General features: G+C 40.6%; 1 protein-coding gene across 3 annotated transcripts in view; it reads right to left on the bottom strand.

Annotated features, from left to right (window-relative positions):
- Positions 1-24240, bottom strand: part of disc1 (DISC1 scaffold protein) — a 71656-nt gene that overhangs the window by 32092 nt on the left and 15324 nt on the right. For all 3 annotated transcript variants that reach the window (XR_001480297.2, XM_069179865.1, XM_069179866.1), the window contains exons 5-9: positions 22447-22561; positions 21991-22223; positions 16292-16346; positions 13274-13376; positions 12174-12362 (exon numbers count right to left, since the gene is read on the bottom strand). Coding sequence is in view for 2 of the 3 variants with exons in the window: in XM_069179865.1 (XP_069035966.1) it covers positions 12174-12362; positions 13274-13376; positions 16292-16346; positions 21991-22223; positions 22447-22561 (695 nt within the window). In the remaining variant the exon portion in view is untranslated. The remainder of the gene's footprint in view (positions 1-12173; positions 12363-13273; positions 13377-16291; positions 16347-21990; positions 22224-22446; positions 22562-24240) is intronic.

Genomic DNA, 24240 nt, shown 5'->3' with positions numbered 1-24240 from the left:
ACAGTTTGACAGCTTATCACAATTTAAATTATCCAAGTGCCACAATAAATTAACTGCAAGGTAATGGGGTGATGCAAGTTTATATATATTAAAAAAAAACATTAATTGTTGTTCCATTAACAGGCAATACACAAAAAGTCATGCCAAACAAAAATAACATCATGTACCAGTGTAAGGTTGATATTGGTGTATTAAACAAATGCACTTAGCTAAATTAATATAAATAATGAAAGAAACTGAGCTTTGGCATGCTACAAACTGTTTCAATTTGACCAATTTGCTAGTTATCTACAGCAAATATTTTCTATTCTTTCACAGTTCAGGCATTCAAATACTTTAATCTGTCAAAAAAAAAGTTACAAAAGTGTCCATTTCTACATTTAATTTTTCCCCGTGAATTAATAAGCTCTTATTAGACACAATGCATTGAAGAAACTGAAGGAGAAGCCACAAGAGACTGAAATTTTTAATTTGGCTGACATTTGTATCAGACGTGACTTCGTTTTGTACTTATTTACATGGCTGGGCATTATATTGAAGCACTCTACAATACAGGGTGGAGTAGCGGCTCTGTGGCTAAGGATCGGTGCCTGTGGCTGGAAGGTTGCCGGTTCAAATCCCGGCAGAGGAACCCTACTCCATTGGACCCCTGAGCAAGGCCCTTAACCCCAGCTGCTCCAGGCGCTGTATAAATGGCTGACCCTGCACTCTGACCCCAAGCTTCTCTCCGTGTCTGTGTGTCTCATGGAGAGCAAGCTGGGGTATGCGAGAAGACAAATTCCTAATGCAAGAAATTGTATACGGCTAATAAAGTGATCTTATCTTTCTTATCTGATTCATGTACACTTCTCAAGGGAACAGCAGTGCCACAGTCCCACCCCAGGACCTGACCACTCTTCCACACTGCAGACTCCAAGCCTGACTGAACCCTCAAGTCGGAGACACAGTGCAGACCTTGTGACAAAGTGGAGCTCCAGCTCACACTTACACGGCACATGGGACACAGGCTCACATCACATCAGTTCCTTTCCTGTCCTCAGAACACGCGTCTTCAAACCAGGACAGCGCAGTCTGCTTGGGTTCAAGAGATTTCACCCAGAGACTCCTAGTTTCGATCCACATACATCGTAAAGGTGGTGCGATTTATGTCCTGAACATAAAGCATGAAGGCTTCAACACCTGATCCCCTATACAGAATGAGAGAAGGAACCAAGCTAATTCAGTATCCTGTCTGAATGTGGGTGCTGAACACCGACCCAGAGAAGAGAAAAAGACTTAGCTAGGGGTGGAAAAGTGGAAATGCCGATGAATCTGCCTGACCTCGTCCTCATTCAAAAGCCAGGGGGAGTACTTGCTCAGTGAGAAAGATGAAACTCGAATATGAAATCAGAAATGATGGAGGGCTTTCTAATTCACACTTGCAGTACACACCTGAAGGCAACATTCCAGATGGCAAACTGACTCATGTTTCTAAAGCCTGCATTGGAAAGGGTTTGTTTCATCTTGTCTTCCGAGATGAAAGCAAATCTGAAATTCCAGACTTCATCTATATTTTAGCTTGTGACAAACTAACAATTGCCATCATCAGTTATTATCAATAAGTCACTTTGCCAAACACAGTCATTATTATGCGTAATGAGCCTCTGTGCATGAAGAATACAATAGGTTTGTGAAAACTGAAGAACAAAATGAACAAAACAAAACTGTCAATTGAGTCTAAGGTAGCACAATAAAACCTTCTAAACTGTTTTGAGGTTTAAATGAAAAATGTTAAACAAAAGGTTCAAAACCCAAGGACAACATATGCGCTAGCAGAACAGGAGCTTTTATCATCCACAAGCAGACTACAGGAACCCTACTCAACAGAGCATGTGAATCCCATGATGTCACAGACCAATCCTTCTCCCAGGACCATTCCTGCCACATTCAGTGGAATGAGATAATGTGACTGTCCAGTGATTCAAAGAAATCAGCAACCAACCCCCGAGGGTCTGTCTTTTCATCTATTCAAAAAATATAACTAAGGGATTTCACTGCTTGAACGAGGGAAACAGCACCGTACATTCCTTCAGTGACACACAAACCACAGCCAGGGTCCTTGCACTCGGTTTCTGATTCGCCGAATTGTGAAAGAACTTCCTGAGACTGCTATAGGCTCCTAACTCACTGCAGCCTGCAGACCATTTTCAAGGGCAGTTTAATATTGTTCACTGGCTGCAAGGAATAATGGAGAGCTCTGATCTCCATGCCTACAGACAGTAACATTACCACAGTAAAGCCCGATCTCATTATATCTCGGAAGCTTAGGAAGGCTGGGGCTGGTCAGTACTTGAACAGTGGGCTCTAAGGAAAACTATGTTGCTGCTGTATGTGACGCTGGGAAACTAGTAGGTCCTTCCATTTGAACCAGACTTCCCAAACCAATGCTCCAGTGTTTTTCCTGGGAACACTGTGGTGTGGAAAGTGCCATCCAGCAGATGAGAAGTTAACCTAAGGTCCTTACTACTCTGCCATTAGAGATCCCATGGTACTGTGTGTAAGAGTAGGAATGTTAACCCTGCTTTCCTTGCTCAATCTCATTCTGGGATTATACAGTCCGGTTTCCCAGAAGCTCCTCCTGAATTTAAATGGTGAAGCAGTTTCTCACTCCTCCTTTTGATCCACTGTGTGCCAAATAACTACAATAGATCATCCAGACCAGAAACCGAGATCATAGTCCTGCTTTGATTAAAAGAGTCATTCTTCAAAGCACAGAAATAGATTATCTAATTTCTTAAATGCTAAATGTCACCATACTGCAGTCTTCACATCTTTTTCCTGTTTCCTCAAAGTGATATTCTCTTCTACCCAGCAGGTCACAGTATGAAGCATTATTAAACTAATTAAGTACATTAGCACAGATGAAATTCTTTGAATTATGTCACGCTATGTACAGTATGTGTCTCATGTACATTTCCTAATATAGTTCTGACCAATGTCTAGTACCCTTTTAGTTCAGTTTACTTTTTCTGCTGCACTGTGAACTATTCATGTGAACATGATTTTTTTTTTTCCCACTTAACCAATTTTGGAAACTCAACTCCAGGCATCTATGTTTGCAATGCAAATCCATTGCTGAAGATATTAAATTTATAATTATTAAATAAACCCATACAACACTGGGAATCCAGTCAATACAACAGTATATGTGTATATGTGATGCTTTTATGCCTAATTAAACACAAATATAAGTGTAATCAGAATTTTGATAGTTTCTTCATTACAGATTTTTTTCCTAATTTCATAAACAATAATAGGTGCAGTGAGGTGATATGCTGACTGAAAGGGAAAAATACAGTGATTATTTTATTATCATGAAGGCTAAATGATTAAGGGCTTAAAGTGTAGATTTTGGTGTTGTAGCATACTGGCAGACAAAAATTAGATTTTCATCATTTCAAGAGACAAAATGGATATCGCACAATTTGTTGTCATGGTTACATGGCTCATCACAACTTGACCTCAGCACTGCTCCAACTCTAAAAAGCACAACTTAAATGGAACACATCGATACTTCAAATGGCAAATGAAATTATAAGGAAACTCCGGAAAAGAATATGTAAATACTTTAATTTGTCCACTTTAATAAATTGGGTCACCAAAACATCTGTATTAAATATAAGTGAAAAGTAACATACTTGATTTATAAAGTCGAGTCAGGATTTGATGTGAAATCAGTTGCTAGCAACCAAGTCCATAATATGAAGGCCTCAACATTGACCACAAAAACCAGGAAATCTTTTGTTTAAATAAAAATACAAGAAACAACCTGATTAAAACCTGATAAGACCTCTGACGCAAAAATAATTTAGCTATGTGCATCTGCAGTTTCTCACACATTTTTAAAGGGTATTATTAAGTTTTTGAAAAAAGAAAAAACACTTAATTCCATCTACCATCAGCTGATGAGATTTGCACAGGTCACTGAAACCATGGCTATTTTTCTAGGCAGTCCTGTCAAAATCTATATTGTAAGGCAGCACAAAGATCACCTTTATTAAACAGAGGGTCACTAAACAGCTGTTTCAAAACAACACTAGGTACAGCTTCAAGCTTGTGTCCTTGCTCTGTTATGAATACTTTTAAAGTGTCCTAAGCACATTGTTTGTTGTTTATGGTTCTTGCTCCTCTTGAATAATAAAACTAATTGGATTATGTGAGCTCTGAGGGCTTATTATTTATTTGTTAAATAAAAATTTCTGAACACACACTGAGTGTTCTTGTAACTACTTTTTGACATAATGGGTAATACAATTTATAATCCAGGACTACTACATGATGAGTAAAAAATTCCTATATTTACAGTGGTTTTGGATTATGACACGTCCTTACCAGAGGCTTACAGTCTGTTCATGCCATTGCCCTGGGTCTGTTATTCCCCAGACCCACACTAACTTTGGATAAACACAAAACTTAAAAGACCTGTAACATCAGTATCTACCCTACCACATCTCCCCCAATGTATTAAATTAGATTTAGGTTTAGCAGCACGAGGAAGAAGGCCCATTCCTTCTCATAAATACAACTCCAGTTCCACTCCATACTTACAACTGAACTCTCTGTTCCAAAAAACACTCTCCTCTTTAATCAATGTGAGGGGTGAAGTCCCATGTGTTCATTGACTTTCCTGCTCCTGAAGGAAATGACGTCTAGCTGAGATATTCCAGGAGGACATCTTAATTATTCCTAGAAGCTGTATTTTTGTGCACCTGTGCCGGTATATTAGTCTAAAAAACTGCAGGATGGCTCTCTGTGTATTAGTCGCATTAATTAAAATTACAAAGCCCTTGTTACTTCCTTGTACTTAAGATGTTTCTTTTCTATGATTATTTTTAGAACAGGAGAAGATATCTTAATTGCTGCAGTAACATGAACATGCTGTTGCTATCCATCAACGCTCAACACGATCCAAATGCAGTGACAGATGCCACAATGCCAGTTTCTTTAATAAAGATGACAAAAATCACAATCTCCTCTGGTTTGCATTTCACTGTACATTCTGAAGCTAAATAGTTGTTAGGAAACTTTGCAAATTATTAACTCAGTACGCATGTTTGTCTCCCAGCCATTTGTGTCAAGTGAGGTTGCTGTGATTGACAGGTATTTTAAAAGAAGTAAAGAACAGACTAAAGATTATTAAGAATATTAAGTGTATGAGGGGAGAAAAACCTTTCACATTTCTTTAATTATGAATACCTTTGTCTAATTCTGGCTTGAAAGGCATCTTTTTGTGAGCAAGCAATTTCATGTGACAGAAAACAAGTCTTGGTCCTTTAACATCATAGATAATCTGTGACTTCTCAGAGAGAAATCTGGACAAGCTCCCACAAAGGAGAAAATAAATAAATGAATGACTGCCAAGTCAGAGCCCTGCAATAGATTGCCTTCAAGGAAGAGGTGACCTTGAGGTGTTAAAGGAATTAGAAAGCCATGCCGAGTTTCAACCTAGATAAATGGCTTTCTGGTCCAAAGAAGTTCATGGTTTGGCCTTAAACCTCAGTCTAAAATGTAATGAAAAATGTGACAAAATAAAAAATACACAGTCAAAAAGTCTGTTGTGTTCTGTGTGCATAAGAAACCACTATCACTTCTCTACCCACAGATCATTATCTATCTGCACATTTCTGTTTCCAAAATTAACACAATGCTATTTCTTTGCATTCTTTGGTCATTTTTAATTATTTCAGTCACCGCATTATTGATTTTAGCAAAGAAAAAGAACACCATAAACCTGAAATTGATTAAATTGGAATTGCTCTTCTACTTGATGTATTTGGGGGAAAAAAGGGATTACAGTTAAAATCCTTGCCCACATAACTTTAAAAAACAAATCTACAAAATGTCAGGAGTCTCCAGACAAATCTAAGATTATCCTTTATAACAAACAATCTGAAAGACTCTGGACATTTTTTTTTTGCTAGCCCACTATTTCTGTGATTATAGTCAGTTCAGAAGGAAACTACCAAAGTATTTCCTGTTTCACCTGCTAAACAATTTTTTGTTTTGCCTCCTCCTTGGGTGGGCTCTCCTCTTGAATATAGATAGGATCATCAGAAGGAATTAAGCATCTGTTACTTGAAAGGAATTGATCACTATTCATGCCACCAACAAATTTTGTTCTGCAAACTATATGTCCAGCTGAGCCTGGAGGTCAATGCTACATCAATGACTGCGGACTGGACTGCGGATGCTGATGGTGATGCTATTGGAATTTGTTTAAAACACAAAACAGCATTAATTAAGCAGCTCGTGTCTGGGCGACGAGCTTCATGGAACTGTTTCAATTGTTGTCTCTTTTTGTAGCATATGAAGAAAGAGAGACACCGGTACAGCATTCTGACCAAGCCAGTACAGAACTGCATTCTCAGCAACACACTATTTCATAATCTCTTCATAACTGTCACACAAGACGTTATCATCATGCTTTAAAGGGATAGCTGAAAATGACATAACATGCTTAGAAGGTCACGTCTTTTGTTTTAGCATCCTTTTTAGTGCCTGGTAAGATGCATTGTAGCAATGTCAAAATTACATTCTCTTTTACCCTCCGATTCTAGGTGTAGCGGCAAAGTTATTTGAACTAAACCCTGATTCAGTGAAGGTTAGTAAATGCAGATTTGCTGAATTCCTCAACTCTGTTGTGTGAAAAATCGTGTTTATTATAATATACTGGTATTAAAAGGGGGTTGAGGATGTGTGTAATGATCTACAAAAGCACTAATGAATGTTGACTATTCTTATACCGTATAATGTGCATTAACACATCACATACATAAAATAACACTAAGAATGTGAGCTAAATTCTGATGAGCAAGATTCCTATCTGTTAAGGGGGAGAAGCAATTATCTTGTCAGGAGGAGGATTTTAATTTCTGATTCTCCCCCCAATTTACTAAGAACGTACCCTTGGCTTTGTTTTTCATTTATGAAAAGAATGGAGCAGTTTAAGCTATCCTCTTACAATTAATGCATGTTGGCTTCTTTTGAGAACTCGGGTGACACTATAATAACATTTCAACAGCGCTGCCCTTACCTGTCAAGGAGTCATTGTGTTGTCATGCCTGTCGTATCGTACTCACCCCCTGAGCACGCTTAACTCTGCAGAAAACCTATCATTTACCGACACCTCCACACACAAAAAGTGGGCAGCTTTTCATTTTTCATTGTTAGAACGAAAAAGAAGTTCATTTATATGACTTCTATTAAGTCATTTATTTTCAGTGACATCCTCTATAATGACTATTATTTCTACACGTGCTTCCTAAGCATAACAATAACAGTTCCATGGCACATTGATAAAAGACAAGGTCTTGGGACGATGAGCCTATTTGCCACTTTTGTGCCTCGATGTTTTTTTATTAAAATGGATATACATAACAACACTCCGGGTATGCCCTAATTATATGAATTCAGTGTTCAAAAAGAGCCCCACTTCTGCTACTCCTAAAGAGTTTGGATGAGACACCTCAATAACCCTCTGTATGCTGCTGGATTACTGCATGTGTCACAAGAGATGAGATGAGAAATCATCTTGCCTTAGTTCTTGTGGTGTACACTTGAGTAGACAACCATTAAAATAAAATTCTAAAAAAACACTCTTTGGCATCACAGGATTGTTTTCACTGGCATGAAGAATCAAATATTTATATTTCTGGGAACGTGTTAATGATCTAATGATAATTATAAAAGAAGAACACCAATAAATGAAATGTATTTTTTACGGTTTTGATGCATTAAAGCATCACATTTTGGTGAGCAAAAGAGAAACAAGTGGGAGAAAGGACTATTGACATGATTTCAGTCTGCTGCAAGGGAGAGGCAATGTCATCAACAGTGGGATATATCTCATGGTTTCCCAGTTTTACGAAGAGACTGTCTGAGTGCAGCAGGATTCACTGTGAATCATTGTTAGATATCCACATATATACACTTCATCCCTAGACCCTTTTAAACGTTCAATCACACCCTTGAAGAAGACCTCACAGTTGAACTGTCACATTTTTCTTGTTTTTACTTTTCAGTGTAGAAGCTACCTGTTCCTTTGCACACGCATTCCATTAGGCAGGATCTCATGCCTCATGTAAAATGGTCATGCAGATAACTCTTAATTGTGCCATGAACATGAGATTAAGGTAGGACACTGGATTGACTGAAAATAAGCAGATCCCATTATTAGGGTTTGCTGTATCACCAGGAATAGATGTTGGAGCTCAAAAGCTAGCAGCAATCGCAATCACAGACATCCAGTGTTTTGTGAACCTACAGCAATGACCCCCCCTAGTGATGACAAAAGGTAAGATCGGGACAGCATTCGAAGCTGGGAAAAGCTATTGAAGAACAAAGAAAAGTGTAAATAATAAGCATAGTGCACTGCTGGTACCGTAAATGTTGAAACTGAACAAGTAAAGGTTTATTCCATGCTGAAAAGGGAAGAAAAGAAATGCAACATTTCAGCTGTGGAGCCTTCTTCAGGCGACAAGGAAAAGAAGGCTCCACAGCCGAAAAGTTGCATTTCTTTTCTTCTCTTTTCAGCATGGAATAAACCTTGTTCCTTTGCAGCCTACGCATGATGATGCAACTACCTACTTGAACTACTAATGTTGAAATCGGGCATTAGTCAGCATCTGAAGAACAGGAAGCACGATGGGCATCATCCTGCTTGTGGTTCAGGCCTTCCTGCCTCTGGGCACCAGGCTGGGTCTCTGAGCACAATGACATGCAGCGGCTGAGGGGACGAACAGTCTGTGATCACGATGTCCCACCCTTGTTAGCTCCTTGCTGCCCGCTCTCCAGACAATACGCCTCTGAGTGGACCTTGACCTTTTTGTTGTGTTTTGTTGTGTTTTGTATTTTTTAAAGTGAAGCATGGGCTAGAGACCGCAAACACTGTTGCGTGTTAAAGACCAGTTATGTTCTCGCCCTCTAATTGACCACAAGAACAGACCCAAGCACAGCACCTAAGCGTGTCATACTTGTCCAGTGACCTCTCTCTCTATCTCACTCCAGAGGCAGGCACGGGGACTTAAATAACAGAGATATGAAGAGGTGCTAAGGGTTCTGAGCTTCACGAAGACACGTAGTATTCAGCAACAGCCCATACATGAGGGGAGCAAAAAGGAGGCAAACTGTCTTCCAAAGGTCACCCAGACCCTTTCTCCACCTGAAAATGACCAATAAGTAGAAGAAGATATTCTCATAAGGCCCTAATAGCTAAGAGTTGTCACCTCCAAGCCTTACAAAGTGATTGGGGCAGACATGAAGAGTTGAATCCAAACCAGCAAATTTCACCAACCTGTCCCCTTGAAAGAATCAGGTTTAGCGCTGTGATCCCTGGCTAGGAACAAAAGAAATACTCTTCCTAGTCATCGACCTACCACAAACTGAGCTGTGTATTCCCTCACTCGTAAGGACATTCTCAAGTGAATGCATTTTATTTGATTACCAATCTCCTGCTCAAATTGTGTTGCTCACTAAACCTGAGATCTATTTTATAATGCAATGCATCCTGCAGCCTTCAAGTCAGTAAAGAAAGAGTTCTTGATCACCTTGAAGGAATCTGTGCCACTCTCTTACCTCACAATTACTTGTGTGATAATCCACATCCCTCAAATACTATATAAAGCAAATTAATTCCTAAAATAAATAAAACATCTAAAGCAAAAGAGCTTCAAAAGGAGAAAACTGTCAGATGCACAGTTTTTCGATTCCTTGGGATGCATTACGCTGTGAGCTTCAAACCGTTTCTTCTTAATTTATAACAATATTGCAAAGAAATACGTGATGCATACATTTTCTCTTTGAACAGATTCTATGAATTAATTTAAGCAGCATTAGCTGTACAGAAATTACACAACCTGTAACTCTGCATATATGCCTTAAAAAAGCCCCTTTTGCTTGATTCCATCTACAAAGTTGGATGTGTTCTGCTACAGTACAAGAATGAATGTGAGGTGGCAGGCTAATGTACTTTATCGTCTTTTGAAGTTCATCCATTGTGACAAATGTTCATTTTCTAACTGTCTAGAATTAAGGAGACTCTACTTCAATTGTCAAACTCAGTTCTTTGGCATGAATGGTTACACAGACTGTGCTCCACCAACTGCAATTCCACATTATAAGCAAACAAACAGCTTGTAGTGAATAACAATAGCTCGTGTGTGTCTGTTTTCAGTCACACAAAATAGACTTTGCACCCCTAATGGTTCAGAGTATTCAACCACACCACAAGGGAAGATGCATCTCTTCAAGGCAATTAGAAAACTGCTGACCTGAACATTAAAAAACACACAAAACAGCAAGAGCCCCAAAGAGTAGAAAGTGGTTCTCATCCTAGACAAGTCTTAGTTGTGAATACGCCTCTGTTTTTGCTCATCCAAGTGGATGCACTACAGGATTAAGGGTAAAACCAGTTCTCTCTTTGTATTGTTTTCCACGAATGTGAATTTAGTTAATTGCTAAACATTATCATTTCAACGGGGAAGAAGATTTAAGAACCCTCCTTCTAGTGTTGGGATAGGAATTAATCTTTAGCCCAGTCTGTTTCCATGGCAGCTCATGAGCGGAACATTAATACCTACTTGCGTGACAAGTAACAGTGTGAAGAAGACTGCTGCGTCTATCTTGTTAAAACACTGCAGGCGTACATTTGCTTTCTCAAGGTGCGAGATCAAATTAGCACACCAACACGATACCACACAAGAGACTGCTACAAGAAGAACAGGTAGAAAACGTGATTGCTTCTTTTATAACCAGACATAATGGACAAACAGGCAGCTATTTTTATTGTACACATTGCGATCATATTAGAATGTCCAGGGCTGGATCTATTTGCACAGCTTAAAGCAGCGGCAAATCCCAATACCATATCATAATCTGTTCTGTGAGTGCCCCTGAACCCCCCAGTGACCTCGCATAGGACAGATTAGTGTTGATCATAAACAAAAGAGCATTGTGCCAGGCTCCTGCTGTGCGCTGTGCCACCACAGCTGACCTTCTCATGCCACCCTGCAGCTCTGTTTTGCCCCTCCCCCCTCAGATATTATACAGATCTAACAAAAGAAAAAAACAAATTATATGGCTTGGAAGTGTAAAAGACCAATATAAACATATTATGCACCGCACAACGAAGTCAAAGGGTGTTTCACCAGGTAGGAATGCATCTCAGAAACTGCCAAGAAGACTAAGCTCCAGCTTTCAGCACAAATATTCCAAACACAGAAGAGTTCTGATGCAGCAGCAGGAGCACTGACCTCAAACCAGCTGCTGGCTAAGAGGTCTTCCCTTCACAGTGCCTGAGGCCAGTCAGGGCCAGCTCTGCCTGAAGATTAGAAACTTGGTTCATGCCTTTCAGTTGACGTTCTGACTTGTTTTTAATACCTTGAGATCTGCTTCTTGCTAAATGTACTAAATTCTATTGATTGTGTCCTATCTCATTTCATCAAATTGGCCATTGTGCAGCCAGAATTCAATTTATGAACGATAAATTAATAGCAATTAGTAATATTATGCTCTTCATTGGTAGCAGATTTCCTCACTTCAATTGCTGGTGGCTTCAAATACACAAACACATGTGCCTCATGCCTCTCGGTCCCCATTGTAAGTCGGGCACACATCAATAGATACAATTCCCCTTGTATAACGAGCAAGGTTATTCATGAGAAAATCACATTAATTCTGCCCCAGGAGAACCCATCAGCACATCAAAGACCAGGAGATGAATTTGACACTCTTTATGTGAAGAAATTTGAATTCCTTGAAGCACCGATTCTATGATGCAGTAGTTGGCCATCAAAAAAAACACCCCCAAGTGCAGGTCAGTGAATTTGTAATCTGTGATGGTTAGCAGCATGAACAAAAGAGTAGGGGGATCACATTTTGGGTGTTATAACTGCAGCAGGCAAGGCAGAGAAAACACCTCCTGTGCATGCACTGGTGATCACTAGAACATCAAATGCTTTGAGGGCAGCCAGAGAGCAAAATGCTCTGAAGGCACAGAAGCCATTAAAGATCTTGAAATCTAGCAGCTTTCACATACAAGATCTTAATGAGCACTCAGTCACATCTCATGCAGAGATGGTTTAAACTTTAAGGTCCTGCGAGACTTGAAAAAACCCACTTATTCTGTTCCCACTTACCGAACTCGGCTTCCTTCAGCTCCAGCTCCTGTTTCAGAAGGTCATGATCCACCTTCATCTTTTCAAGTTTTTCACTATTGCCCTCGCTCAGAGCCTGCAGCTTCTTAATCTGCCCTTCCAGTCCGTCTCTCTCGGCACACAGCGACTTGATCTCCATCTTTACCTCTTTCGCAGTGGCAAAGTCGCTCCCTGTGCATTCAAAAGGAACCGTTTTTTAATAACGTTGCCAAAACCGAATTGGGAGATTCCAAAAGCAGATGGCTGGTCATTGGCTGGCAAACTGTCAACATCAAACAATGCTAAAACTCCTCTCTGTTGCCGCAAAACTTGACCACAATGCACACAGCTATTGAACCCATGCCAAAAGGTAACAAGATAACAGGAACTTCACCAACGGCATGAAGCCAGAGAACTAAGATCTGGCTTGTGCTCTTGATGTCCTCCTAGAACCAAACCAGCCATACACAACCCCCATGACATCCAGAGCATGTGACCGGTTGAACACGATGCATAAAGCCGATGTACTGTAACAAGCTACAGCTGTGCAAAACACAAAGCAGACCTAGCACAGCAGAAGAGCCATGCCTATATTGAGGGCCACAGTCTGGAGTAGTGACTAGAGCTCTAAACGCTAGGCCAGGGAGCTGTAGGCTCACATACCAGGTTTGACACTGTTCTTTTACACTGGAGCACAGTACTTCACTCAAATTGAAGTAAACAGGGGTGCTCTCCTGGTCATTGTCAGTGAGAAAGAGAATTTATTCTTAGCTGGTTAAATAATGGATTTAAGATATTAATTCACACCAGACCCTCACTGAGAAAGGTGCCTGTCCAGGTTTGTCAATCAATACAGTTTTACAGCATGCGTTTTCCACTGAACACAAGGGGAAGCCCCCCTTGTGCATTCTCAAAAACCTGAACCGAAGGACCTTCTAATACCTTCTACTTTGTTTCTACTACAGATGGAAATAAAGCAATTGCAGAATACACATTACAGGATCTTTGACACTCAGGGCTGAGCGACATGTGATTACATTAGGAAACAGGACCCCCGCCAGCAAACACAGTGTTTAATAAAGAGTGTGCAACAGTCACCCTACCTGATATGGCTGCCAGTTTGGCTTCGTGCAGGGTCAGTAGCTGGGTCTCACTTTCACTAACTTTCTTCCTTAGGCTGCTGCACAGCTTCTGACTCATGAAAACCTAGATGGAAGAAGACAGCCGTGCGACATTATTTATTTAGATAAGAAAGGGGTTACTCGAAAAGCGCACTTCAAAAGCCTCCCAATGTACAAATGTGACATAACAACCACTAAAGAGTAATGTAGCTTATCTGAACTGCATTTAACTAAGAAAGTGGAAAAATCTTTAAAAGGTTTTCTTTCAAAAGATCTATGGATTTGGCTTCAGTGAGTGTTTTCTAGTTTTTAATGGGTTAGACCGCTCTAGAGTGAAAAGATTACATAGTCCAGAAAAGCGCTACAGTATATAAGTGTAAACAATTACTATTATTATTATTATTATTATTATTATTATTATTATTATTATTATTATTATTATTATTATAATATAACTAAGAACTGATTAAGTCCCTTTGTGTTGCAGGTTAAGGGAGTCCACAATACACTGTCAACTGAAAACAACTTTTTATTAACACGTCATTAAAAAGAATTGAAATAAACAGCCCAGGCATCTTTTTTAATTTTAAGCTATTTCTGGGGTAGCAATTCAAAAATGTTTTCAAGCACTCTATATTTTTTGAACAAATATTTTCTCGTCCCAGCATAATGATGCCAACCGCTTGTCTACAATGGAGTAAAACAAATAAAAAATCCCCATATTAATAATACACAAGGAAAGAGATACTAGACAGAAATATAATTAGAGCAAAATTACCCCTTGAAATATAATGGCGCCCAGTGTTTTCCTTTTGACAGTGTGTCTCATAACTTTGCAGGATGAAACATTTACTTGATCTATATTTTTGTTTGCATTCTATGATGTTCATTTGCCATGTTTAAAATATTTAACTAAATCCATGAGACTCGAGGGTTTCTTTTCTCTGGTGCATCACTATATAATCTACTGTATATACACAGTATCAGTTTCTTCCCATCAAATCACGGGACATTTCGAAGTGACGTCTAAGCTGCAATCAGCGTAGTGCAACTCAGCATTTTGCTTTGCTCACACTGGAGACAGATATTAAGTGCTGAGAAGGGCTCTATTTATGTATCAGGCGAGCAGGGTATTATTGCTGCAATGGAGAAAAGACAGCAATGCTCAGTGACCTGTGAAGTTTGACAGCCCACAGTAGCAGCACACCCCCTGACACACTCAACAGCACACAAAAGTGGCAAAGGAAATATTATGCAACAGAGGGAACGTCATATGCACCTGAATTTTATAAAAGTTCCTAATATATACTGATTTTTTGGTATGCTAGTTGTTAACAAAAGGTAACTTCATCCAGCATGCAACCATCCATAAAAAACATTGACCTTGGATATGTTTTAAAAATTAAAATTCTTCCAAAAGCAGATCAACCATTTAATTTCTATACATGAAGTCATTAGATTTATATAAACACTGCATTCCCTCCTTCTACAGTGGTTTAGCTTGGTAACTAGCCTCGATCATGTCCTTCTGTTTGCCCACTGCATAATCTACCTTCACCTCCTCACTTTCCAACAAAGTATCTCACACCTAATACCTAGAATTGTTACAGACCTCATTAAACATGGTCCTTAGCTCAATTCAAAATACTTTTGGAATGATATTTTTAAGAAAGGTGAGCACGGAGGAAACACATTTCAATGCAGAATGACTGAATAGCCTTCAATAGCTTTAAAATCATAATCTGCTTCGGAGCCAAGATTCTTTGCAGTCTACTTTAACAGTGGCTTTTCCATTTTTCCATGTTAAAACATTTGCCATACGCTCTAGGCAATATAATAAGGGAGCTGTATATATTTTTGCAGGAAGTTACAATATACTACTTGGCAGACAAGACTCCATTGTCCCATTATTATACCCCCAGACACTCTACCTTCCCACCTGCAGAGTCAGTGACACTGCTTGGTTTTCGGAGTATTTTTTAAGGCACGTTGCCAAGCTCTCCCTATTTGCAGACTGACTGTGCTCCCTGTCACCCTCACTTGATACACCCTGGAGCCATGACAAGAAAAGTGGCAAGTTTCAGAACCTCACACAGCTCCTTGCGGTGTAATACCCCTGAACTGTCTCCTGGGACAGATTTGCCCTGTCTAAGACTAATACCGAACCATTCCCTGAGCTGCCAAATGTCAGCCATCAGCTACACACCACACCAAACAGTGAGCAGAGCCACTGTGGACTGCACACTCTGCAGCTGGAGGTGAGGCTTGTGGTGGTTCCTGGACTCACCAAACCCAGACAAAAAGAGAATGTTTTAAAGAAAGCAAAGAAAAATGTACATGATTCAACTGTTAGACAAAAGCTTTTTATAAAAGGAACAAAGTCACTCGGACATACTGAAAATATATCAGTAAAATGAGAAGGTAACATAGGTGCCTGACATAGGACATTCAGAATTATATCTATATATATATTCCTATAGATAGGAAGTGACATTATAATACCTATGGCCTGCTAGAAAATAATTTCTTCAAGCCAGACAATGGAAATCCTTTTTTACTCAGGTGCTAGTAAGTCGTGATTTGTCAAATACAGCAGTTTTCTGCCTATGACAGCACAGGACACAGTACATTAGGCTGAAATGAAGCCCACTAAAGCCTACCAATGTATGCTATCTTCAGCTGTGGGCATCAGGAGGAAATATAATATAGCAACGGAGCCGATTCTGCATTAGGCCAGCGCTCGATGCTTGAGTTCCAGGTAAGCTGCCCAGTGAATTTCACACACACTTCACTGGAATTGTCTTACACTCCACTCCTCACCATCAGAAAGCCTAACTGATCAACGGTGCTATGAAACCGTGAAGCAATGAAGTGAACTGGATGTGGAAAATCATTTTTGTTTCTAACACGCAATATGTGATTTTTTTCACACTTTTCTTCTGTCTAAAAATGCATCTCTAAAGTGATCTGTTAAGAGAGGACCTGATGATAAGCTCTTACTTTGGCTGTAAACTCTCTGATGGCCACACTCAGTGCTTGTTCCTGCTCCTGGAGGCTGTGGAGAAAAACAAACACACAATAAAGATTAGTTCATGGTCACTGTAGACTTGTCTAAATCCACCAGTCTATACCTGGTCTTCACATAGCAGCATCTTGTAGACAGACGTCATTTAGCTGCTACTTGGAACATGTTTTTTCAGTTTAGATGTGACGGGGGTCCATACAATTTTACAATGAAGTATGTAGACGTGCCTGTTTACGGCTATAAAGACAAAGAAAATACTCATAGGAGCAATAGATATGCCATCCCTTGCCACAAGTTTGGTCTCTTAAGAAATACATTTTTACATTATCTCTAAACAGTCTGTGTCTTTTTCTGATGCCAAAACCACCCTCCTTCCTAGATTCCTGCGTCTGTGCTCTGGTATCTACAACTGCTTGTATACCCATAATACTGCAGTAAAACTAATTAAAATAACAATTACATAGATGAGAAAAAGTATATTTTTTGTTACCCTTCTCTGCAAAAGCTTAAAAATAACAGTCCAGTATGTGTCAACTTAGGTATTGAAAAGAAGAATGAATTTTTTCCTGCTTAAGCACAGCTTGGGAAAAGGGAAAAAGGTAAAGAGTTTATCTATCAGTAGAAAAAGTAGAGCCATTTCTGCATGTCTGAAAAGCTTCGAAAGCTGCCCTGTACATTTTACCCCAGCATTTTTCATCAAAGACTCCCAGCACACTAACACGAGAATTCGAGAAACGCTGCCCCTTCTATACTCTGTAGTACTAGACGTATTATATGTTACAGAGTCCTTACACGTGAAAACATTGTGGCTGTGCTCCTGCATGATCAGGAACTGTCAGAAAATCCAGATTCCATATCATAACCTGCAGAATCCTTATAGGTACTGAAGGCTGGTATGAGCTTTAACAGACCACACCACTGGAGATGCCATGACAGCAGTAAGAACTAAACCAGCAATTACAGCACGAGACTGGCAGGCACAGTTTATGTTTCCAACAACAACAACACCCCAGGGAGACAAGTGCAAGTCAGGAACAGGTTGGCTTGGTTTAATCTCAGTGCTTTCTGTGATGCTCTGATCAGGTCAGAAAACAAAACAAAATCAGCAACAGCCTTTTCCGACGTTTTTCACCAGTTTCCAATTAGTTCTGCCTTCTCCAGGTATTCCTGCCCACCTTACCCTTCCTACTATTCTCCCAGAGCCGGACTAGGCCAAACAGCATATTACATCAGTTTTTTAAGACACGCAAACTGTAATTTTGAGATCCTTCAGACCAAAAAAGAACCATTATCATAATATGACCACTGCTGATTAGTCTTGAAATTATAATCGTGCATGAAGCATCGAAAAGTCCAAACATACTATCCGTGTCATGATGGCTTCACAGGAGGTGTCAATGTCATCAGAATCCACAAAATATTCTGAAAAGCTGCAGGAGTCATTGTTTCACCAGCAGCTGAGAGATCCCCGACCCTAACCCTGACCCTGACCCTAACCCTTCCTCAGAGCTCAACAAGGCACGCGCCCCATCTTCTGGATTCCTGGTCATGGCCAGCTCGTGCTCGAACCTGCGACATCAGAACCACGGACCCCAGCACCTTGAACAGGGGACCTGGTTGAGCCTTCCACTCTTGACCTTTCAAACCAGAAACATCACAGAGACCCCTGTGCCAACCCCCCCCCCCCCCCCCAGAAAGCAAACCGCCCCCATTTAGGTCAATTGTTTTTCAATGTCTTTTACATCTAAAACCAGCTGTTTTTTTAAAAAGACAGTTCTCCTAGCGCATAAGTCAGTGACACAGAGCATTGCCGTTGCTGAAGGCTTTACAGAAGAGGCCAAATCTTATTTGTGCTCTAGCAGAAGGGCCTCCAGGGAAACTCTAATGACGTCAAAAAGGGGGCACAGACACCTGCTAAGGTTCAATTCCAGCAATGTGACTGGCTAACAATTACAGTAATAGTTAGACGAGGCCTGACTACTCCTTTTCTTTCCATCGATCTGCAGTACAATCCAGGTGCTTCGCAATCAGTAAAACTGTCTCATTCCACTTCTTCCTCAAAAGGAAACCTTGTAGCCCTTCACTACTGCTGGCTCATCTATTTTTAATTACAGCTACAGAGACTCATCAGGAATCTTCTCCAAATAAGTGGTAATTAATTCCCGCGCTGTGAAAAGCGTTTCGTGAATGCTGTGGGCTCTGAGGTCAGGACAGAGGTGTGCGTCCATCGAGAGCTCACCCAGTGCCTGCTGGCTCTGAGCTTCACTCCAGTCGGAGCAGCTCCCAGCCCTGTTCAACAGCAATTAAGAGGAGCTGCACTGACATAAATAAATCATCACTGAAACATAATAATTAAACTGTGTCCGGCTATCTGTTTTTTTAATGAATTTTCACTAAATTAAAGGGATATGGCTCTACCCAATTGCAAAACATTTTTCGTTGCATCAGATTGTTTTGTTCTACAAATAGTGTCCTTGGGGTGAGTCTAATTAGTTTCTTTTGCACGAGAAAAATACATAATCACCATCGAGCTTTAATTATTTAGCTGTAACACATTCATAACCCCCAGCGAGAATTCCTCACATTTATCTGTAATAATTTAAATCGACAGTGTGTGAACTCAAACCGTTGTAAAATGATTGCAGCAATGAGAATGTCTTATTAAAGTCTTTCTCTCTAGAATGGAAAAATAAACTTCTGCACAGGCTCTGATTAGAGTTCTCAACAGTCTTTCTTTACAACACACGAAGTTCAAAGTCATCCCATGCTGGAATATCAGGCCAGAATTTTTTTTAAAAATTATTTAGGCTCCTGTTGACAGAATTAATAAAGCCCTCCAGACTTTTTCCTGTTGTGAAGCAAAACAAGAAGCCAGAACTTCATGGTTTGAAAAAAAGTCATGTCTCTCATCCTACATGCTAATCCTAAAAATATCCTAAAAACCGATGAGAATCTTCCAACCCTCTATCCAATGCTGCTGTTAATTAAATCAATTAAAATAAAAGACAAGCCCTATGAATCTGAAAAGAAATCTTGTGGAGGGATAAAAAGGCCTCCATTCATAGGGTGCTCATGTACAGAAACTGCTCTGGCTAAGACCAGCATCATTTTATCAGAAGCAGCTGGGGAAAGAGCTCCACCCTCTGGACCAAAAGATACCATGGAGGCAAACTGCTGTAACTGTACAAAGGCAGAAAAGGTGATGCGGATGAAACATTATCAGCTAACAATAGTTCTAAGCAATCATAATCAAATACATTACGCACTGTCACTGATTTCTTATGAACATTTAAGATTTCTTCAAACGTAAAAAAAAATGATATGTCAAAAAAGTCCTTTTACTGTAGCCTCAAAGCCAGCCTATGACATTGCAACTACACACCAAAAATAAATAGACAGGGAAAAGAGAAGAATTTACATCTTATATTTTACTTTCTAAAGCAGGTGAAGTGCCTTGTGCCCATCTCTGCTTTGCCCGTCTGAATCCATTAATTACAGACCCTCCTGAATGCACAAGATCATTGACGGGAAAAGCAGAGTTCAAACTCATTTGCAGAAAAGTCAACAGAGGTGAACGCGAAATAAGGAGACAGCACCAGAACAAAATGGAAATAAGATGAGGGAGAATATCATCTAACCTTTAACATTTTTCTCAGAAAAAACTAAGCATTGTGGCCATTTGAAATTAGAATGGCCTGCAACACAACAAAGAAGAGAGTAAGAAGACACATCTCAACCTAAGGGACTCCATCCCTCTTACAAGTCTAATTACAAGCACAAAAGAGGACGGGAATTTTTGTGATATTGCACTGTTTAAATAACTTAATGAAATACCGACCAGACTGACCAATACTGAAGTATAACCAAATGGAAATCCATCACTCCTTAAAATAAAACAATTATTTCTTATTTAAAATCTTGGTCAAATCAATTTCTAGGCAGGACAAGGCTGATGCTGATAAGTCACTGAAGAAAATATACAATCTGACCGAGCAGACCAATCTGTATTAGTATTTCTTTACAAAAAATATGTTTTTTGGTTCAACAGACAAATTAAAGAGCCTAAATGGGGTTTTCTCTGTTTATCCACTCTCCCAGGATGTAAAAAAAAACTAGGAGAGGTCTGGCAAATCGAAAAAAATATTTTACTTCTCATGCAAGGGTACTAAACTAAATAAAGACTGTTACTCTGTAAATATGTAACTGCTGAACAGACTGCTGTGAGAACCTTGGATTTAATGTGACCTTAAGTTACAGAAGATCGGACGGACTTTCTTCCCTATCTCTGTCTCTCAGCAGGCCAGCTGCATTGTCACCTGCTGTGAAAGAGAAATTCAAGTCTTGCCCTGCTGTGTGAATATAAACCTCCTACGGAAAACGCTTTTTAACATATTTTTCACCACCTGATTGCTAAATTTAATGAGAGCAAATTACACATCTGTTACTCACTCAAAAGGGCATTTTGATTATTGTTATTGTCATTAGTTTTTTTTTTCCAAAGTCCAGCTAGTTCCACACAAACTGAATAATACCTTTACACAGTACACACTGCCTTTAAGTGTAAAAATAATGCTGTGATTTAGCAAATTGGACGGAAATGCTGGAATGAGAGTAAAATCTGCTGGTCTCATTCCAGTGTATTTTACATCTGTGGGAGGAAAATGTTGAGGAGAGCTGGTCTGATTACTTCATTAGCACTGATTTAGCAGCTATTCATTCTTATATGTATTCAAATCCCCAAAGCAGACAGAAAAGGCGATATTTTTCACAAATCTAAGCAGAGTTTCAACAGAGTGTAACTGGAAGCCCACTGAAGCTCAGCAGGTGTGAGCCTGGTCAGTACCTGGATGGGAGACCTCCTGGGAAAAACTAAGGTTGCAGCTGGAAGAGGTGTTAGTGGGGACAGCAGGGGGCGCTCACCCTGTGGTCTGTGTCGGTCCCCAGTATCGTGGTGGGGACACCATACTGTAAAAAGGTGCCGTCTTTCAGATGAGACGTAAAAACTGAGGTCCAGACTCTCTGTGGTCATTAACAATCCCAGGGTGCTTCTCGAAAAGAGTAGGGGTGTAACCCCAGAGTCCTGGCCAAATTTCCCATTGGCCTTTCCAATCATGGCCTCCTAATAATCCCCTTCTATGAGCTGGCTGCATCACTCTGTTCTCCTCCCCACTGAGAGCTGTTGTGTGGGGAGTGTACTGGCGCACTATGGCTGCCATCGCATCATCCAGGTGGGGCTGCACACTGGGGGTGGAGGGGAGTCCCCATTACCTGTAAAGCGCTTCGAGTGGAGTGTCCAGAAAATCGCTATATGAGTGTCAGGAAATATTATTATTATGAAACCAGTACTCTGGTTACTGGCTTGCAAAATCATGGAATAATGGAATAATCATGGATAATGGAAATCATTGTATGTGTGAGAGAGGCAAAGTAAAACACAGCACACTGTAACACTGCAGCACAGTTTTTAGTTTTATATGCAGGACTGGAGAAAATGGCTTCTATATGTGGCGGGAAAAAAATCCCCCAGCTTCCTTTGCTGTCCTGACCCTCCCTGGCCAGGTGAAGAGTCTTTTTCAGGGCACTTGCTAAAAGCAGGAAGGTGCTGGAATGGAAAAATGCCTTGGGCAGTGGATGTGGGCAGGCAGATCTCATTAGCATGAGAGCAGAGGCTGACCTGTGGATGTGTGGGGGCAGTTCTGTGCACAGCTGTGCTCGGTGCTCAGAGCCCACCAGGTCATCCAGGGCCCTGCTGAGGTCCTGTAGCTGGCCAGGAGGGAAGCTGACCAGAGGCAGCTCCTCGCTGTCCTCATACTCCATCAGCTGCTCCTCCTCCAGAACCTGGCGATCGAGCTGGCTGCTCCGGGCCTCCAGTTCTGACAGCTTCCTTTTCAGCTCATGGATTTCCTTCTGCAGTGGAGAACAAATGGGAGAAACTGCTCAGGACAGAGTGAAGTCACCAATGGAGAGATATGTATATAATATCCATCACACTCCACACTACCCTGCAGGATTGTATGGGCTGGTATAGACAGTATACCTGGGGCAGCCAGAATTGAAAACCTTCATGATCAAGAAGTCTATCTCGTTAAGTGAAATAGAAGCCAAATCCTTTAATTAAGGAGTAAATTACCTCGATCTGCTGCTTCTCCTGAAGGATCTGTTCTCTTCTCTGCACAGGGCACTGAAGATGTGAGCATGAATCCCTTTCTTGTTTCTGCCACTGCTGGCCCTCTCTGTTACTGGGCCTTGAAAAGGAAAGATTGCACCTTTCCCGTTTAAAAAAAGCACATATGCAAGCATGCATTTGTTCAAAACATTATGTGAACATTTTACCGAATTAGCAATAAATTGTTAAAATGGAAGGACAGGACCTGCAGTTGACAGAGCGTAGAATTTGTGTGCCAAGTGACACAAAAGACATTGAAAAGTCATTTCAGCTCATTGTAGACACAAATTATGACAAAAGAGATCTGGGTAATACTGTCTCAAAACACGTTTTCACAAACCCATCTATTGAGCTTCCTATAAGGCTGAAAAAAGGCTTTTAAAAGAGCTGAGCACCAGATTTGCTCAAAGTGTTGCCTAGAAGTTAGAGCTTTTGATCTTTTGTGGTTTTATTTATGTAATTAACTCGGACACATTCTGTCAGAAAAATACAGCTTCTTTAGAGTCACAGGCTCATCAGGCTGGAGATATTCCAGGCTCCTGGAGTGACAGATGAAGTAAAGGTACATACCTCCCCCCTGGATAGGAAGCTAGTCCATCACCGTATTACCCCAGCAACCCTGGGACTCATTTATACAGTGAACTGGGTAAACTGGGTGAACTGGAGACACTGTACCTTGTTACCCGGAGCAAATAACTTGCTCATGGGTACATCAGCTGTCACGATCGCTACTCCTCCTCTTAAGGGCGCTCCAGCCCTTCCTTGTTCTGCCTCATTCCCCACACCTGTTCCTTATTCCAGCCCCTATTTAGTTCCACTTTAAAAGCCAGACATAGACGTTACTGGAGGTTCCTCATTGAATCGCGTTTCGTGAGAGCCCGGGTCCTGCAGCGTCTGGCTCCGTAATGATTTTAACTTTCTGTTCCTGATTCCCCCCGCCGGTTCCGACCCGGTTCCTGTTCCTTATCCCCCCGGATGGATCGCCTGGCCATGGACTTTTGCCTCTGTTTTTGATTACCCGTTTGGATTTGCTATATGGATTGTTCTCCCCGGACTCACTTCCCCTGGACACCTGTACTCCTTGGACATGCCCCCTGTCTCCATACCCTCTCCTGCATGACCTTTTTCCCCAGTGTATCTTCACAATTCCGGATCGTGTCGTCTGCATAGTGCCCGGAAAGAACTCTTTCATGACATCAGCAGCCCCTGAATCAGAAACTGGAACCTACAACCTTCCAGTTAGCAGTCCTGAATCCAAATCACTACTCCTAAACTGCCCGAGAGATTAACAGTAAAATTCTATTACAATGTATTACATTTAAAACACACACAGCTAATTGCCTGCTACAAAGTAACCCGTATTATTCTATACTCTCTCGGTCTGAAACTCTAGTTCATGAACGCTTCTATATAAGATACTCCTTCCTTTGATGATCGAACTCCTCCAGTACACAGTCAAAGCACCTCAGCAGCACTACTGTAGAAAAACACCTGACCCCTGATCCCTGACCCATTTTTCCCATCCCTTTTGGAATATCACAAATGACAGGACAATAAGAAGCTACTGCAAGTATTAATTACTAGAAAACCGAATACTATAACCTTACCTAAAAAAAGGTAAGGTTTCACACAGCTCCACATCTCTGAAACTCGGTGTGATGAAAACCTCTAAAACTTGTAGCTGCTGTTCCTGATCCAGCCACTACAGCCATGATTTACTGTCAGATACAGCCTCACCGTCAGGGCTGCAGGGTACGT

Source organism: Lepisosteus oculatus, chromosome 17 (assembly GCF_040954835.1).
Source record: "Lepisosteus oculatus isolate fLepOcu1 chromosome 17, fLepOcu1.hap2, whole genome shotgun sequence".
Classification (NCBI taxonomy): Eukaryota; Metazoa; Chordata; class Actinopteri; order Semionotiformes; family Lepisosteidae; genus Lepisosteus; species Lepisosteus oculatus.
The sequence above is the reverse complement of the archived record's forward strand: the minus strand, read 5'-3'. Positions and strand labels throughout refer to the sequence as shown.